We start from the raw sequence: 16,749 nt of genomic DNA on the forward strand, positions 1-16,749 counted from the left end.
CCGGGCGGGTGGGGTCGGGGGTTGCGTGTGCAGGGGGTGAGGGTGGTGTGGCTGTACCTGGCGGGTGCGGTCGGAGGTTGCGTGTGCAGGGGGTGAGGGTGGTGTGGCTGTACCAGGCGGGTGGGGTCGGGGGTTGCGTGTGCAGGGGGTGAGGGTGGTGGCTGTACCGGGTGGGTGGGGTCGGGGGTTGCGTGTGCAGGGGGTGAGGGTGGTGTGGCTGTACCGGGCGGGTGGGGTTGGGGGTTGCGTGTGCAGGGGGTGAGGGTGGTGGCTGTACCAGGCGGGTGAGGTCGGGGGTTGCGTGTGCAGGGGGTGAGGGTGGTGTGGCTGTACCGGGCGGGTGAGGTCGGGGGTTGCGTGTGCAGGGGGTGAGGGTGGTGTGGCTGTACCGGGCGGGTGGGGTCGGGGGTTGCGTGTGCAGGGGGAGAGTGTGGTGGCTGTACAAGGCGGGTGAGGTCGGGGGTTGCGTGTGCCGGGGGTGAGGGTGGTGTGGCTGTACGGGGGGGGTGTGGTCGGGGGTTGCGTGAGCAGGGGGTGAGGGTGGTGTGGCTGTACCGGGCGGGTGAGGTCGGGGGTTGCGTGTGCAGGGGGTGAGGGTGGTGGCTGTACCGGGCGGGTGGGGTCGGGGGTTGCGTGTGCAGGGGGTGAGGGTGGTGGCTGTACCGGGCGGGTGGGGTCGGGGGTTGCGTGTGCAGGGGGTGAGGGTGGTGGCTGTACCGGGCGGGTGGGGTCAGGGGTTGCGTGTGCAGGGGGTGAGGGTGGTGGCTGTACCTGGCGGGTGAGGTCGGGGGTTGCGTGTGCAGGGGGTGAGGGTGGTGTGGCTGAACCGGGCGGGTGAGGTCGGGGGTTGCGTGTGCAGGGGGTGAGGGTGGTGTGTCTGTAAAGGGCGGGTGGGGTCAGGGGTTGCGTGTGCAGGGGGTGAGGGTGGTGGCTGTAACGGGCGGGTGGGGTCGGGGGTTGCGTGTGCAGGGGGTGAGGGTGGTGGCTGTACCGGGCGGGTGGGGTCGGGGGTTGCGTGTGCAGGGGGTGAGGGTGGTGGGTCTGACGGGTGGGTGGGGTCGGGGGTTGCGTGTGCAGGGGGTGAGGGTGGTGTGGCTGTACCGGGCGGGTGGGGTTGGGGGTTGCGTGTGCAGGGGGTGAGGGTGGTGGCTGTACCAGGCGGGTGAGGTCGGGGGTTGCGTGTGCAGGGGGTGAGGGTGGTGTGGCTGTACCGGGCGGGTGAGGTCGGGGGTTGCGTGTGCAGGGGGTGAGGGTGGTGTGGCTGTACCGGGCGGGTGGGGTCGGGGGTTGCGTGTGCAGGGGGTGAGGGTGGTGGCTGTACCAGGCGGGTGAGGTCGGGGGTTGCGTGTGCCGGGGGTGAGGGTGGTGTGGCTGTACCGGGCGGGTGAGGTCGGGGGTTGCGTGAGCAGGGGGTGAGGGTGGTGTGTCTGTACCGGGCGGGTGAGGTCGGGGGTTGCGTGTGCAGGGGGTGAGGGTGGTGGCTGTACCGGGCGGGTGTGGTCGGGGGTTGCGTGTGCAGGGGGGGAGGGTGGTGGCTGTACCGGGCGGGTGGGGTCGGGGGGTTGCGTGTGCAGGGGGTGAGGGTGGTGGCTGTACCGGGCGGGTGGGGTCAGGGGTTTGCGTGTGCAGGGGGTGAGGGTGGTGGCTGTACCTGGCGGGTGAGGTCGGGGGTTGCGTGTGCAGGGGGTGAGGGTGGTGTGGCTGAACCGGGCGGGTGAGGTCGGGGGTTGCGTGTGCAGGGGGTGAGGGTGGTGTGGCTGTACCGGGCGGGTGGGGTCGGGGGTTGCGTGTGCAGGGGGTGAGGGTGGTGGCTGTACCTGGCGGGTGGGGTCGGGGGTTGCGTGTGCTGGGGGTGTGGGTGGGGGCTGTACCGGGCGGGTGGGGTGGGGGGGGTTGCGTGTGCAGGGGGTGAGGGTGGTGGCTGTACCAGGCGGGTGAGGTCGGGGGTTGCGTGTGCAGGGGGTGAGGGTGGTGTGGCTGTACCGGGCGGGTGGGGTCGGGGGTTGCGTGTGCAGGGGGTGTGGGGGGTGTGGCTGTGGCGGGGGGGTGTGGTGGGGGGTTGCGTGTGCAGGGGGTGAGGGTGGTGTGGCTGTACCGGGCGGGTGGGGTGGGGGGTTGCGTGTGCAGGGGGTGAGGGTGGTGGCTGTACGGGCGGGTGGTGGGTCGGGGGTTGCGTGTGCAGGGGGTGAGGGTGGTGGCTGTACCGGGCGGGTGGGGTCGGGGGTTGCGTGTGCAGGGGGTGAGGGTGGTGGCTGTACCTGGCGGGTGAGGTCGGGGGTTGCGTGTGCAGGGGGTGAGGGTGGTGGCTGTACCGGGCGCGGGGGGTCGGGGGTTGCGTGTGCAGGGGGTGAGGGTGGTGGCTGTACCTGGCGGGTGAGGTCGGGGGTTGCGTGTGCAGGGGGTGAGGGTGGTGTGGCTGTACCGGGCGGGTGGGGTCAGGGGTTGAGTGATCAGGGGGTGAGTGAGGTGTCTCTAGATGGAGGGGGTGGGTCGGGGGTTGCGTGTGCAGGGGGGGAGGGTGGTGTGGCTGTACCGGGCGGGTGAGGTCGGGGGTTGCGTGTGCAGGGGGTGAGGGTGGTGTGGCTGTACCGGGCGGGTGGGGTCAGGGGTTGCGTGTGCAGGGGGTGAGGGTGGTGTGGCTGTACCGGGCGGGTGGGGTCAGGGGTTGCGTGTGCAGGGGGTGAGGGTGGTGTGGCTGTACCGGGCGGGTGGGGTCGGGAGTTGCGTGTGCAGGGGGTGAGGGTGGTGGCTGTACCGGGCGGGTGGGGTCGGGGGTTGCGTGTGCAGGGGGTGAGGGTGGTGTGGCTGTACCGGGCGGGTGGGGTCGGGGGTTGCGTGTGCAGGGGGTGAGGGTGGTGTGGCTGTACCGGGCGGGTGAGGTCGGGGGTTGCGTGTGCAGGGGGTGAGGGTGGTGGCTGTACCGGGCGGGTGGGGTCGGGGGTTGCGTGTGCAGGGGGTGAGGGTGGTGGCTGTACCTGGCGGGTGAGGTCGGGGGTTGCGTGTGCAGGGGGTGAGGGTGGTGGCTGTACCGGGCGGGTGAGGTCGGGGGTTGCGTGTGCAGGGGGTGAGGGTGGTGGCTGTACCGGGCGGGTGAGGTCGGGGGTTGCGTGTGCAGGGGGTGAGGGTGGTGTGGCTGTACCTGGCGGGTGGGGTCGGGGGTTGTGTGTGGAGCGTGTGCACTGTGCGGATGAGATCAGGGTGTGCACTTGCGGTGACTGTACGAGACGTGTGTAGGTGTAAGAGGGGGCGTGGCTTGCACACAACACCCCGTTCCACCGCACCCGGCCCTGGGCCCAGCCGCCCTCCTCTCCGGTTCCTGCTGGGCCCCAGAGCGCCGGAGCCGCTGCCGGCTGTGCACTGATTTCCGGAGCTCTGCGATGGCTCGGCCCTGCCAGGACGCCTGCCTCAGCACCCTCTGCCTCCCTGTGGACAAAGGCTCCCGCCGGGACCCGCCTCTCCTGTACATACCCCTCCAATCCCGATCCGGACTCTCCGCCGGGGCCTGGTCCCAGACGCGGCTACGCCAGAGCCCGGCACCGTCGTCTGGATCTGAACTCTGCCGACCGGCCTCCCCCGGCCATTGCCGCCGGCTCCACCTGCCCGGGCGCCGCCAGCGGGCGGCGCGGGGCCCTTCTGTTTCTTTTGCCTATTCTCAGCATGTGGCTGCGGGCGCGCAGCGTGTACCGTGTGTGGTAGAGACGATGCGTCGCGTTCTGTGAGCAGACTCCGCTCTCTGTCCTGTTTTAACCTCCCCCCCCGCCCGCCCGCCCCCCGGCTGAGTGCCGCCCTGGGGAGGATGGGTCCCGTGTCTCCCCACGGGGGGGAGGGGGGGTTTGCTGGTTAAAAAAAGAGGAGAAACCGAGTCGCTCGGCCCCCGACCTGTCTGTCCTGGATTCTGTAGCTTTGGTTGAATAAAAGTATGCAACACGTCTGCAGCCCCCTTTCTGAGCCTGGTGGCGGGGGCCGCGGGGTTGGGGGGCCTCTGGTGGGATTATTGGGGATAAGGTTGCCCGAGGCTGCCTGGTGCTGGCTTTCTGGGAGTCGCAGGGCTGCTATTATTGATGTGTATTACGGTAGCACTGGGAGCCCCCGGCATGGCCCCGCACCCACTGTGTTCAGCACTGAACGTTATTTATTAGGTGTATTACGGTAGTGCTTCACCCCAGTCATGGCCCCGCACCCTTTGTGCTAGGCGCTGTGTGTTATTTATTAGGTGTATTACGGTAGCGCTGGGAGCCCCCAGCATGGCCCCTCACCCACTGTGCTAGGTGCTGTACGTTATTAGGTGTATTATGGTAGCGCTAGGAGCCCCCAGCATGGCCCCGCACCGTTTGTGCTCGGTGCTGTATGTTATTTATTAGGTGTATTACGGTAGCACTGGGAGCCCCCGGCATGGTCCCGCACCCTTTGTGCTAGGCGCTGTGTTATTTATTAGGTGTATTACGGTAGCGCTGGCAGTCCCCAGCATGGCCCCGCACCCACTGTGCTAGGTGCTGTATGTTATTTATTAGGTATATTATGGTAGCACTGGGAGCCCCTAGCATGGCCCCACACCGTTTGTGCTCGGCGCTGTGTGTTATTTATTAGGTGTATTACGGTAGCACTGAGAGCCTCCAGCATGGCTCCTCACCCACTGTGCTAGGCGCTGTACGTTATTTATTAGGTGTATTATGGTAGCACTGGGAGCCCCCGGCATGGCCCCACACCGTTTGTGCTCGGTGCTGTGGGTTATTAGGTGTATTACAGTAGCGCTGGGAGCCCCCGGCATGGCCCCGCACCCACTGTGCTAGGCGCTGTATGTTATTTATTAGGTGTATTACGGTAGCACTGGGAGCCCCCGGCATGGCCCCGCACCCACTGTGCTAGGTGCTGTATGTTATTTATTAGGTATATTATGGTAGCACTGGGAGCCCCTAGCATGGCCCCGCACCCACTGTGCTCGGCGCTGTATGTTATTTATTAGGTGTATTACGGTAGCACTGGGAGCCCCCGGCATGGCCCCAGACCGTTGTGCTCGGTGCTGTACAAGCAGGCAGGCCTGTCCCACGACCCTCCAATCTCAGTACCAGACCAGAGAGCCTAGATGGGCACCGGAACCGCAGCCAGCGCCTGCCTGTGTGATGGGCTCTGGCCTCCAGCAGCCTCAGCCAGCCGCGCGGCTGCCCCCCTCCGCTCTGAGGGCCCCTTCTCACTCCCGTGTGCCCTGGGGCAGGATTTCCTCCTTGTCCTGGGCCCCAACCGCTGGCCCCATGGCGCACTCTGCACCCTCCCTTCAGGATTCTGCCCCGTGCTGACACCGGCCAGCCGTAGAGAGGATTTGAAAACCGGGGACGCTCCGAAAGGCCGGACGGGCTGAAATATTCATTCCCATGTTGATCGGTATTGAGGGGCCTTCCTCTGTACCACAGAGACGCGCCGGCCCTGCCGCCGAGGGCTCACGGGCTGAAGACACACGGGCTGGGAGGGGAAACTGAGGCTGGCGTGGGCTGGGGCTGTGCCACTGGGGTGTCGCTGCGTCACCGTAGGTAATCCAGCTCCCCGAGCAGTGGGAGCCAGGCTGGCAAGAACCAGTTTGCCTGTCAAGCTGGGCACGAGAACCCGAGTTCTCTGACTGGGCCTTGAATTCGGCGCCCAAAATCCAGACAAACCCACTCAGGCTGAGCTATTCCCCTGGTGGGCTCTGGCCTGGGTTGGAATCCGCCCTCCCCTCCCCTCCCCCAGCACCTGGGTAAGGCTGGGACCTCCGGCTCGGGGCTCTAAAGGGGCCGTGGGGGGTGGGGGTGACTGTGTCAGGAAGAAAAAGTGGAGCCACCCCTGGGGTTGCACCATGTTACGCCGGGAGAAAAGGAAGCAGCAGGAGGGGATGCGACTAGGACACAGCCAGGGGTGGAACCCAGGAGTCCTGGCTCTGAGCCCCCCCCCCATGCTCTAACCACTGGACCCCACTCCCCTTCTGGAGCTGGGAACGGAACCCAGGCATCCTGGCCCTGAGCTCCCCCCACTTCTAACCCACTGGACCCCACTCTCCTCCCGGAGCTGGGAATGGAACCCAGGAGTCCTGGCTCTGAGCCCCCCCACTTCTAACCCACTGGACCCCATTCTCCTCCCGGAGCTGGGAACGGAACCCCAGAGTCCTGGCTCCGAGCCCCACCCCCCCTGCTAACCCACCGGACCCAACCCCACTCCCCTCCCCTCCCCTCCCCGAGCTGGGAACGGAACCCAGGAGTCCGGCGAGCCCATCCCTTGCTCTAACCACTCCACCCCACTTCCTCACCACAAGCAGCATGTCTCAGATGGCTGCAGGCTGGGCACTCCCCTCCCCGCACCTTTGGTCAGGGGTTGGAACCCCCCCACCCCCCAGGATGGCCAGATGTGGTGATGGAGCATCCGTCTCCTCCCCCACGGTGCCTGCAATGAATCCCCCCCCCCATCCCAGCTGCGGGCTGGACTCCGGAGCCAGCCGGCTGGGGAGGAGGGGGGCCCCCATCGGTCTCCAATGACGGGGAAATGGCCAAGTATGGGAAGGTGGTGGAGGAGCCCCTGGGAGGGGAAGGGGCTAAATATAGGCTGCTCCTGCTGCAGCCCCGGGGGGCTCGGAGCGTTTCCTCCCGGCCTTGCCTCAAGGACAGGCTCTGCTCCCGCCCCGGCCAGGCCCCGGGGAACCGCGGAGCAAACTTTCAGCTGCTCCTAGTGGTTAGAGCAGGGGGGCTGGGAGCCAGGACATCTGGGTTCTAGCCTCAGCTCTGGCCCTGAGCTGCTGCTCCTGCCTTTGGGCATGTCACCCCCCAGCTCTGTGCCTCAGTGTCCCCCCTGGGAGAACGGCACGTTCCTCCCGATGGTGCTGGGGCTTCGCGGGGGGCGGGATCCGAGGCGGGGTCCCCTGCCCCAAGCCTCCTGGAGGGAGGGCCAAGCTAGACCAGGCCAGCTGACCCCTCCCTTGCTGGGCACAGCTGGGCGCCTCTGCCCACAGATCGGAGCCTGAGGGCACCTCAGCCCCACGGCACAGGCCCGGGTGCTAAGTTCCACCCCCTGCTCTTGGCCAGCTGGTCCCAGCCAGGTGGGGGTGGGGGGCAGATTCTGCACTGCCCAGCTGGGCTCATCCCACCCGTGGGGTGTCTGTGTGCTGATCTATGCCCCCTTCCCTGACACGGGGGGGGGGGCACTGGCTGCTACCCCTCCCCCCGAATCCCTCTGTAAGCTCTGGGACCTCGCCCCCTGCCCCCCCAATTCCAGCCCCAAGGAGTGGAGATGGGTGGAGCCGGGAGCCCCGTTCACCTCACTCCCAGGCCCACCCTGGGGAGCTCCATGGTGGGGCACGGGCAGGGGGTTCAGCTCCGGCCCATTGCGGCCTGGGGGTCCGGGAGCGGGGGGTGGCCATGCACGTCGCCCGGCACTGCGGCTCCTGCTCGCTGTGGGCCCCCAGCCTCGCCGCCTGTGCCCCCCACTGACGCCCCGATGCCCATTCGTCCCCCGCCGCGCCCTCCGGCCCGGTCCGAGCCCTGTCTGCCAAGGCCAAGCCCTGGGGACATGGAGTCCGTTCCTCACACGTGCCCGGCCTGTGCCCCTGCCCCTCAGGGCCCTGTGCCCAGGCGCCTCTCCAGCTGGCCCGTTCCTCTCAGCCCCGGCCAGGGCAGAAGGTGCAGGGTCTGGGCCGGCGCTGCCCCCGGAGATCCATGCGTCAGCGTCCCCCGCCCCAAACCACACACCAGGAGGCAAAAATCTCAGGAAAGAGATCGAAGCGCTGCTGGGAAACTGGAGGTCAGGGGGCCTGTCAGTCCATCCACCCCCACACACCCCTGTGTCTGTCCGTTCGTCCATCCACCCCCACACACCCCTGTGTCCGTCCATCCATCCATTCATCCACCCCCATACCCCTCCAACCATCCATCCACCCCCACCCCAATTCATCCATCCACCCCCACACACCCCTGTGTCTGTCCATTCGTCCATCCACCCCCACACACCCCTGTGTCCATCCATCCATCCATTCATCCACCCCCATACCCCTCCAACCCTCCATCCACCACCACCCCAATTCATCCATCCACCCCCACACACCCCTGTGTCTGTCCATTCGTCCATCCACCCCCACACACCCCTGTGTCCGTCCATCCATCCATCCACCCCCATACCCCTCCAACCATCCATCCACCACCACCCCAATTCATCCATCCACCCCACAAACCCCTGTGTCTGTCCATTCGTCCATCCACCCCCACACACCCCTGTGTTCGTCCATCCATCCATTCATCCACCCCCATACCCCTCCAACCATCCATCCACCACCACCCCAATTCATCCATCCACCCCCACACACCCCTGTGTCTGTCCATTCGTCCATCCACCCCCACACACCCCTGTGCCTGTCCATCCATCCATTCATCCACCCCCATACCCCTCCAACCATCCATCCACCACCACCCCAATTCATCCATCCACCCCCACACACCCCTGTGTCTGTCCGTCCATCCACCCCCACACACCCCTGTGTCTGTCCATTCGTCCATCCATCCCCTCACACCCGTGTCCGTCCATCCATCCATTCATCCACCCCCATACCCCTCCAACCATCCATCCACCACCACCCCAATTCATCCATCCACCCCCACACACCCCTGTGTCTGTCCATTCGTCCATCCACCCCCACACACCCCTGTGCCCGTCCATCCATCCATTCATCCACCCCCATACCCCTCCAACCATCCATCCACCACCACCCCAATTCATCCATCCACCCCCACACACCCCTGTGTCTGTCCGTCCATCCACCCCCACACACCCCTGTGTCTGTCCATTCGTCCATCCATCCCTTCACACCCCCGTGTCCGTCCATCCATCCACCCCCATACCCCTCCAACCATCCATCCACCACCACCCCAATTCATCCATCCACCCCAACACACTCCCTCTCCATCCACCCATCCATCCATTCATCCACCTCCGTACCCCTCCAACCATCCATCCACCACCACCCCAATTCATCCATCCACCCCAACACACTCCCTCTCCATCCACCCATCCATCCATTCATCCACCCCCATACCCCTCCAACCATCCATCCACCACCACCCCAATTCATCTATCCACCCCCACACACCTCTGTGTCTGTCCGTTCGTCCATCCACCCCCCCACACCTCTGTGTCTGTCCGTTCGTCCATCCACCCCCACACACCCCTACGTCTGTCCTTGTGTCCATCCATCCCCCCACACCCCTGTGTCCATCCATCCATTCATCCACCCCCGTACCCCTCCAACCATCCATCCACACACACACCCCAATTCATCTGTCCTTCCACACACACTCCTGTGTCTGTCTGTCCATCCATCCATCCACACACACCTGTGTCCATCCAGCCACCCCAACACACTTCTCCAACCATCCCCCCCATGCCTCTGTCCGTCCAACCATCCATCCCCCCCATCCATCTGTCCATCCATCCCCCCCACACGTTTGTCTGTCCATCCATCCAGCCACACCACCCCTCCCTCCCTCTATCCATCCCCTCACACACCCGCTGCCCATCCAGCCATCCCCACCCCCATCCACCTGCCCACACAGCTCTCTTCCCCCACACAGCATCTCTCCTTATCCAGACCCTCTATCCCCCCCAGACTCGCTAGCCATCCCTCCCTCCCTCCCTCCCCATATGGATGTACCCAGCTGGCACCAACCATGCGCCTCTGACCATCTTCCAGCCATTTACACCCCCTCAAAGTGGTTCTAAGTCCCCTTTGTACTTGCTGGGCCCTGGGGCCACCTGGGCATCGAGGGGGGGGGTGTTAAATGCCCCAGTGGCCTCTCACCCCGGCCCAGCCTGCCCTGACTTCGGCTCCCTTGCCCTGCCCCATTGCTTGGCAGGAGCTGGCCCGGGGCAAATGAGGTTCAGGGGGGTTGATTTTAGCATCCAGGCTGCAGGACAAGGCCAGCTGCCCCCGGCTGGGAGGGGAAGGCGATGGTGGAATTAATCCTTGGTTCAGCGAGGCAGGCGGGCTGGGGTGGGGGAGAGAAGGGCACTGCCAGGGGGGGACAGGGGTGAGGTTGGCAGGGCTCCGCAGCAGACAAGCTGGCGCTATAAATACTCAGCGGTGGTTATAAAAAGCTTTCTGCGTGCGGGTCGCTGACCGTGAGCTGGATGCCGATTGGCCAAGAGGGGCCCGGGGCAGTCTCGCGCCCGGCGGGCACGGTGCCACGGCCCCGAACCCTGGCTGGGCTCATCAGCTGAGCGGGGCCAGGCCCGGTTACCCCTTGGCTGGGAGGCCGCAAAGAGCACACGGGGCACTGCAAAACTGGGGCGGGGGCTCCCCTTGGAGCCAGGGCTGGCCTCAGCACTAGGGGTGCTGGGCAGAGGGGTCTCCCCTCTGTTCCAGTCTGACCCCAGCTGCACCCAGCATGGTGGAAAATCAACCCCCGCCTCCTTCCTGATGGTCCCAGGGACTAGGCCGAAGTCTCCTGGCTAAATCCCAGCTCAGGCTTACCTGGACATGCCAGGTTTCCTGGCCTAGCCTGTTCCTGTGGGGCTGTTCCTCCCCAGAGGCAGCTGCATTTTCAGCACTCGCCTTCCCCTCTGGGCGTGGCTGAGCCAGGGGAGGGCGCTGTCCCTGGGGCTGAGACAGCCGTGCTCCTGCACACCTAGCTTGGCAGGAGGGTGTGAGCGTGGGCAGGGTCAGCCCCCCACCTCCCCCAGCACAGGCTGCCTATTACGGCTTCCTGGAGCACAGTAAATTATTCATGCTGAGCTGCAGTTCCCGGCTGGAAAGCTGCAGGCTCAGGCCTCCTGCGGCCCAGGAAGGAGCCGGCCAGGGGGCTTTGCTGCTGCCAGCCAGGAGACGCAGCCCAGGTGGGTTTGACTGCCTGGGTCCCTCGCCAGGGTCTAGTGGTCTCGGTGTGGGGGGGCCAGTGCAGGGGATGGGGGACAGGGGCCTCTGTGGCGAACATCCCCATGGAGGGAGCAGCTTGTCAGCTCTAGCAGGGGGAGGAATCCAGCCCAAGCAACCCTACCATAACACACCAGCATGCTCAGCCCAGGAGACCCTACAATAACAAACCAGCAGGCAGCGAGGGGGAGGTGAGTTCCCACGTGCTGAGCGTGTCCTACAGGAGCTGGGTGCTCAGGGCTCCCTCCAGGTTCATTCGGAGGAGGGAGAATTTGGTACCTTGGGAGGGGGCGTGAGGGGTACAGCAGCGAACTGCCCTGGGGCGGGGGGAGTCTGTGCAGGGGAGGGGGAAGCAGCAAGGGGCTCGGGGGAGGGGGGGGAAGGTGGCTGGCATGAATGAGAGGGACAGAGGGCTGCAAAGTGGGTGGGGCGGGAGCCTGTGGGGGGGGGGGGAGAGTTGAGGTTGTGATGGGGCCCATGGGGGGGGGGGGACACGGAGCATAGTCCTGCGTGCCAGGTGGGGGATGGGAGGCAGGGGTCCTGCATGGCCGCAGTGGGGTAGGTTAGGAGGGGCAGGAGGAGGGGGGGAGGCTCCTGCGTGGCGGGGGCTGGGAGGGGCGTGGCAAGGCAGGGGGATGGGGGAGGGGCAGGGCAGGAGGATGGGGGGGAAGGTCCTGCGTGGCGGGGGCGGGCTGATGGGGGAGGGGCGGGAGGATGCGAGGGGGAAGGTCCTGCGTGGCGGGCGGGTGGGGGAGGGGCTCTGGCTGTGGCTCCTCCGAGCTCGGGCTCCAAAAATGTGTTTTGACTTTGGAAAGTGGGAGAGAAATGGCAGGAAACGAACGTCCCAGGGGAGTCCCCGACCGTAATTACTGGGCTATAGGGGGCAGCGGGATGGCTCTGACTCTGGGGGAGCCCCCGACCGTAATTACTGGGCTATAGGGGGCAGTGGGCTGGCCCTGACTCTGGAGGAGCCCCCGACCGTAATTGCTGGGCTATAGGGGGCAGCGGGATGGCCCTGACTCTGGGGGAGCCCCCGACCGTAATTGCTGGGCTATAGGGGGCAACGGGATGGCCCTGATTCTGGGGGAGCCCCCGACCGTAATTACTGGGCTATAGGGGGCAGCGGGATGGCCCTGATTCTGGGGGAGCCCCCAACCGTAATTACTGGGCTATAGGGGGCAACGGGATGGCCCTGATTCTGGGGGAGCCCCCAACCGTAATTACTGGGCTATAGGGGGCAGCGGGATGGCCCTGACTCTGGGGGAGCCCCCAACCGTAATTACTGGGCTATAGGGGGCAGCGGGATGGCCCTGGCTCTGGGGGAACCCGCAACCATAATTACTGGGCTATAGGGGGCAGTGGGCTGGCCCTGATTCTGGGGGAGCCCCCAACCATAATCACAGGGAACAGGGAGCCAATTGGGGCTCTCTGCCCTGCAGCACGGCCAGGAAATTTCTCTCTAGGGCACTGCCAATGGCCTGAGCCTCTCCATACCCTGCCCCCGATTCCTCACCTTGGCCTGGAACCAGCTCCCAATTTCCTAGGGGCCTCCCCTGCCCCAGCGGAGCCCAGGACGCTCGCGGGGCCGAGTCTGCAGCTCCCCTGGGGGCACTGAGAGACCCTTCAGACACCTCCCCCCCGGGCCTGGGGCTGGGCTGAGCTGGTCTCATGTGGGACTAGATTGAGCCAGATCGGGCCCCCCTGTGCTATCCTTTGCCCTCCCAGCCGGAGCAGCGATGCCCGCTGAGCAGTGCTTCATTTGTGCCAAGGCCCGGCGGCTCGTAGCCCCCGGCACCTCTGGGCCCGGCGGTTCATAGCACCCAGCTCAGCTGGGCCCGGCGGTTCGTAGCCCCCGGCACCTCTGGGCCCGGCGGTTCGTAGCACCCAGCTCAGCTGGGCCCGGTGGTTCGTAGCCCCCGGCACCTCTGGGCCTGGCAGTTTGTAGCCCCCGTCACCTCTGAGCCCGGCGGTTTGTAGCACCCAGCTCAGCTGGGCCCAGCGGTTCGTAGCCCCCGGCACCTCTGGGCCTGGCAGTTTGTAGCCCCCGTCACCTCTGAGCCCGGCGGTTTGTAGCCCCCAGCTCAGCTGGGCCCGGCGGTTCGTAGCCCCCAGCTCAGCTGGGCCCAGCGGTTCGTAGCCCCCGGCACCTCTGGGCCCGGCGGCTCGTAGCCCCCGGCACCTCTGGGCCCGGCGGTTCATAGCACCCAGCTCAGCTGGGCCCAGCAGTTCGTAGCCCCCGGCACCTCTGGGCCCGGTGGTTCGTAGCCCCCAGCTCAGCTGGGCCCGGCGGTTCGTAGCCCCCGGCACCGCTGGGCCCGGTGATTTCTAGACCCTGGTTTCTAGACTACGGGCCCCTCTTTCATTCCAAAGGCAGCCCTGCCGCTGAGCTCCCCCCGACTCTGAGTGCTGCCCTGGGGGGGGTCTCAGCTCCCCCCCCCCGGCTCCTCCCCTGCGCTCTCCCAAGGCCGGGGAGCAGACAGGGAGGAGGCGGCTGGGAGATAAGGGGTGGTGGCGGGGCGGGGAGGGTAGCAGCTTGTAGCAGAGAAGTTATGGTAGCTGCGGTGGAGCGGGGGGCTGGGGCGGGGGCCTCGGCTGGGAGCCACGCAGGATCCGTCGCTGTTTAGCAATCCCGGCCACGCTCGGCTGCCACACGGGCAGGGTGCCCGCGGCTCCGCCCGGCGCCCATGCTGCCCCCAGACGCCTCCAGCCTCGCGCTGGAGCAGGGAGCCGTTGGGGGCAGCGAGGTGTGAGTGGGGCCCCCGGCCATGAAGGCCCCCCAGCAGGCAGCGGGGCGCACGGACCAGATGCTGGGGGCCATGGCCGATATCCTGACCTCCATGGCCCTCCCCAGCCAGCACTGGGTAAGGGCCTGGGATGGGGGCGGGGGCAGCTCCTGGGGGTGTCAGAGCCACGTGACATCTCTGGGGAGCATGTGGGGCTGGTGCAGGGGATTCAGGACCATCTGGGTCCCCTGTTTGCGCTGGGCCAGCCGGACAGGGGAGGTGCCCAGGGGCAGTCGGGGACTCTGTGCTGGGGTGACGGGGGGGTGGTCTAGGAGCAATTGCGGGGGGTCTCCGAAGAGGGGGTTGGAGGGTCTGTATGGGGGCCATTGGGAGGTCTCTGCAAGGGAGCTTGGCGGGGGGGGGGCTGTGCAGGGTGGCTGGGGGGGCCATGTGGGGGTAATCGGGGGGGTCTCAGCAGGGGTGGTCGGGGGGCCTGTGTGGGGTGGTTGTGCAGGGTGGCTGGGGGGGCAATGTGGGGGTAATCAGGGGGGTCGCTGCAGGGGCAGTCGGGTGCCTGTGCAGGATGGCAGGGGGGCCCATGTGGGGCTAATCGGGGGGGTCTCTTTAGGGGTGTTCGGGGGGGATGTGCGGGGCAGCTGTGCAGAGTGGCTGGGGGGCCGTGCAAAAGGAATTACGCAGGCCATGTGGGGCTGGCTGTGGGGCTGGCGGGGGTCACTAAGGGGGCTGTGCCCCCAGTGCTGGCACATGGGGCTGCGGGCTTTTGCGGCCTTGATGCTGCCCCTCTCCGGCTCATGGGGTGTTTCCCGACTGTTGGGCAGAGGGATCCCGCCAGACTCCCCCTCCCCTTCCCCCTGGGTGGGTGCCCGGAGGCTTCATTCCTGTGTGGGTGTGAGATTGGTTAGAGCAGAGCTTCAAGGGAGAGGTTGGACCCTCCCACCCCCAGCAAACAGGGTTCCTGGTGTGGGGCAGATACAGTCCCAGGGATGTGGGGTATAAATACCCCACCCGCCAGATCCTTCCCGCTGAGGCACTGCAGGCAGCCTGGTTTGTTAGTGTGGGGTCTCTCGACTGTGCATGCTTATTTGTTATTGTAGGGTCTCTTGGGGCACTGGGCTCTACATGCTGGTCTGTTATTGTAGGGTCTCTTGGGGGGTGCATGCTGGTCTGTTATTGTAGGGTCTCTTGGGGGGGTTGGGGGGTGCATGCTGGTTTGTTATTGTAGAGTCCCTTGTGGGGATTGGGGGGTGCATCCTGGCCAGTTATTGTAGGGTGTCTCGGAGCACTGGGGCTGTGCATGCTGGTTTGTTATTGTAGGGTCTCTCGGGGGGCTTGGGGGGTGCATGCTGGTCAGTGATTGTAGGGTGTCTCGGAGCACTGGGGCTGTGCCTGCTGGTTTGTTATTGTAGGGTTGCTCATGCAACATGGCAGGCGCTCCAGTGGCTGCTGTATTAGCAGCGTTTTTAAACGTAACTCAAGAGGCGGAATCTCAAGCCAGGGACACCCCCACCTCTCCACATGTCGCTGACTCTCAGCCTGTCCCTCCCTGAGCATTTGGGGCTGGGGCTGAGGCTCAGGGGGCCACGTCTGAATTCGGGAGGAGCAGCGGCCAAAGGCGGGGGGCTGCAGTGCAGGGAGTCTCATCAGACAGGAGGGCTCTGCTCCGGGGGAGCTCACGGCCCCATCCCTGCCCCGTCCCCAGATCAGCTGGCAACCCCTCCCCCCATCAGAGCAGCCCACAGCCCCCTGCCCTTCTCAGGGGGGAGGGGTTGGACCGTGCTTCCAAACACATTTTTCTTTAAAAAATATCAGGAGACAAAGGGACAACCCTACAATAACAAACCAGAGCGACCCTACAATAACAAACCAGAGTATGACACTCAGTGCTATAGAAACCCTACAGTAACAAACTGGAGCATGACACCCAGTGCCTAGAGACTCTACAATAACAAACCAGAGCGACCCTACAATAACAAACCAGAATGACCCTACAATAACAAACTGGAGCATGACACCCAGTGCCTAGAGACCCCTACAATAACAAGCCAGGGCCATCCTACAATAACAAACTGGAGCATGACACCCAGCGCCTAGAGACCCTATAATAACAAACCAGAGCGACCCTACAATAACAAACTGGAGCATGACACCCAGCGCCTAGAGACCCTACAATAACAAACCAGAGCATGACACCCAGTGCTTAGAGACCCTACAATAACAAGCCCTTGTGTGGGTGGCAGTCCGGCAGGAAACAAGCTCCTCTTTCCGCGTCCGAGGGATCCAAGCGGGGACCCCTCCCTGGGCTGGCCCCAGCCTGGGGAGTCTCTGAGCAGAAAGCGGTGGCGGAGGGTGAGGAGTGATCGGTGACAGCGGCTGACACCCCCCCGCCCTGGCGAGGGTGCAGGGGGGGGCTGGGTAGGGCCCTGGCCGGTGCCAATGCCTTGGCTGCTCCAGCAGCGCCAGGAAACAAGTCAGCAAAGCCAGTGCCCAGGCTCTGCCTCCAGCTGCAACAGGCGGGCGTGAGGGGGGGGCTGGGGGGGACCCAGCATTGTTTTCCGGCATTGTTCTGCCTGTCCCTCCCCACCCCCTCCAACCTGTCTGTCCTTCCTTCCAGCTGCCGGATCTGTGCTCGGAGGGGCCAGGGGACGAGATGCGGCCGGAGCACGGCCGCGCCGAGGCCCCTGCAGGGAATGGGGATCTGCATGGCGGGGACCCCCAGAGCGGGCCAGCAGCACCGGGCCCCCCCGAGCCCCACGGCGTGGACCAGGCCCCAGACACCTGCCCCTCAGAAGAAGGTGAGGCCAGCTCCGGTCCCCCCGCGCCTGTCTGCCCCCCAGGTCTCTGGGGCCTTGGCCGGGGGCTTGTGGCTCGTGCTCCGAACCCCCCAGCTGTGTCCCTGAGGCTGTGACAGCCAGGAGCACGAATTAGCACCCCCTGAACCAGTCCCTGGGCTCCGCGCTGGCATGGGGAGGGATCGGGGCTGGGCTCTGGGGCTAGTGAGGGAGGGATGGGCCCCAGAGAGCAGCTGAGACATGGGGGGGGCAGGAGCGGGGACTAGAGCCACCCCCGGTTCTTCTCCAGACAAATCAGCCCCCCCAGCCAGATGTCCTGGAGTCAGCGGCCCCCCCTCAG

At 65.7% G+C, this 16,749-nt stretch overlaps 1 protein-coding gene across 3 annotated transcripts in view; it reads left to right on the top strand.

Moving 5' to 3' along the window:
- Window positions 1-11,009: 11,009 nt before the first annotated feature.
- ARHGEF25 (Rho guanine nucleotide exchange factor 25) overlaps window positions 11,010-16,749 on the top strand; it is a 31,954-nt gene continuing 26,214 nt past the window's right edge. The window contains exons 1-2 of one of the 3 annotated variants that reach the window (XM_044995810.1): window positions 11,010-11,067; window positions 16,232-16,412. In XM_044995810.1, coding sequence (XP_044851745.1) covers window positions 16,268-16,412 — 145 coding nt within the window. In that variant the 5' untranslated portion in view covers window positions 11,010-11,067; window positions 16,232-16,267. Of the gene's footprint in view, window positions 11,068-13,449; window positions 13,738-14,400; window positions 14,476-16,231; window positions 16,413-16,749 lie in introns of those variants that run through there. The other 2 variants (XM_044995809.1, XM_044995811.1) reach the window with 2 other exon arrangements.

This window comes from Mauremys mutica, chromosome 20, assembly GCF_020497125.1.
Source record: "Mauremys mutica isolate MM-2020 ecotype Southern chromosome 20, ASM2049712v1, whole genome shotgun sequence".
NCBI classification, from domain to species: Eukaryota; Metazoa; Chordata; order Testudines; family Geoemydidae; genus Mauremys; species Mauremys mutica.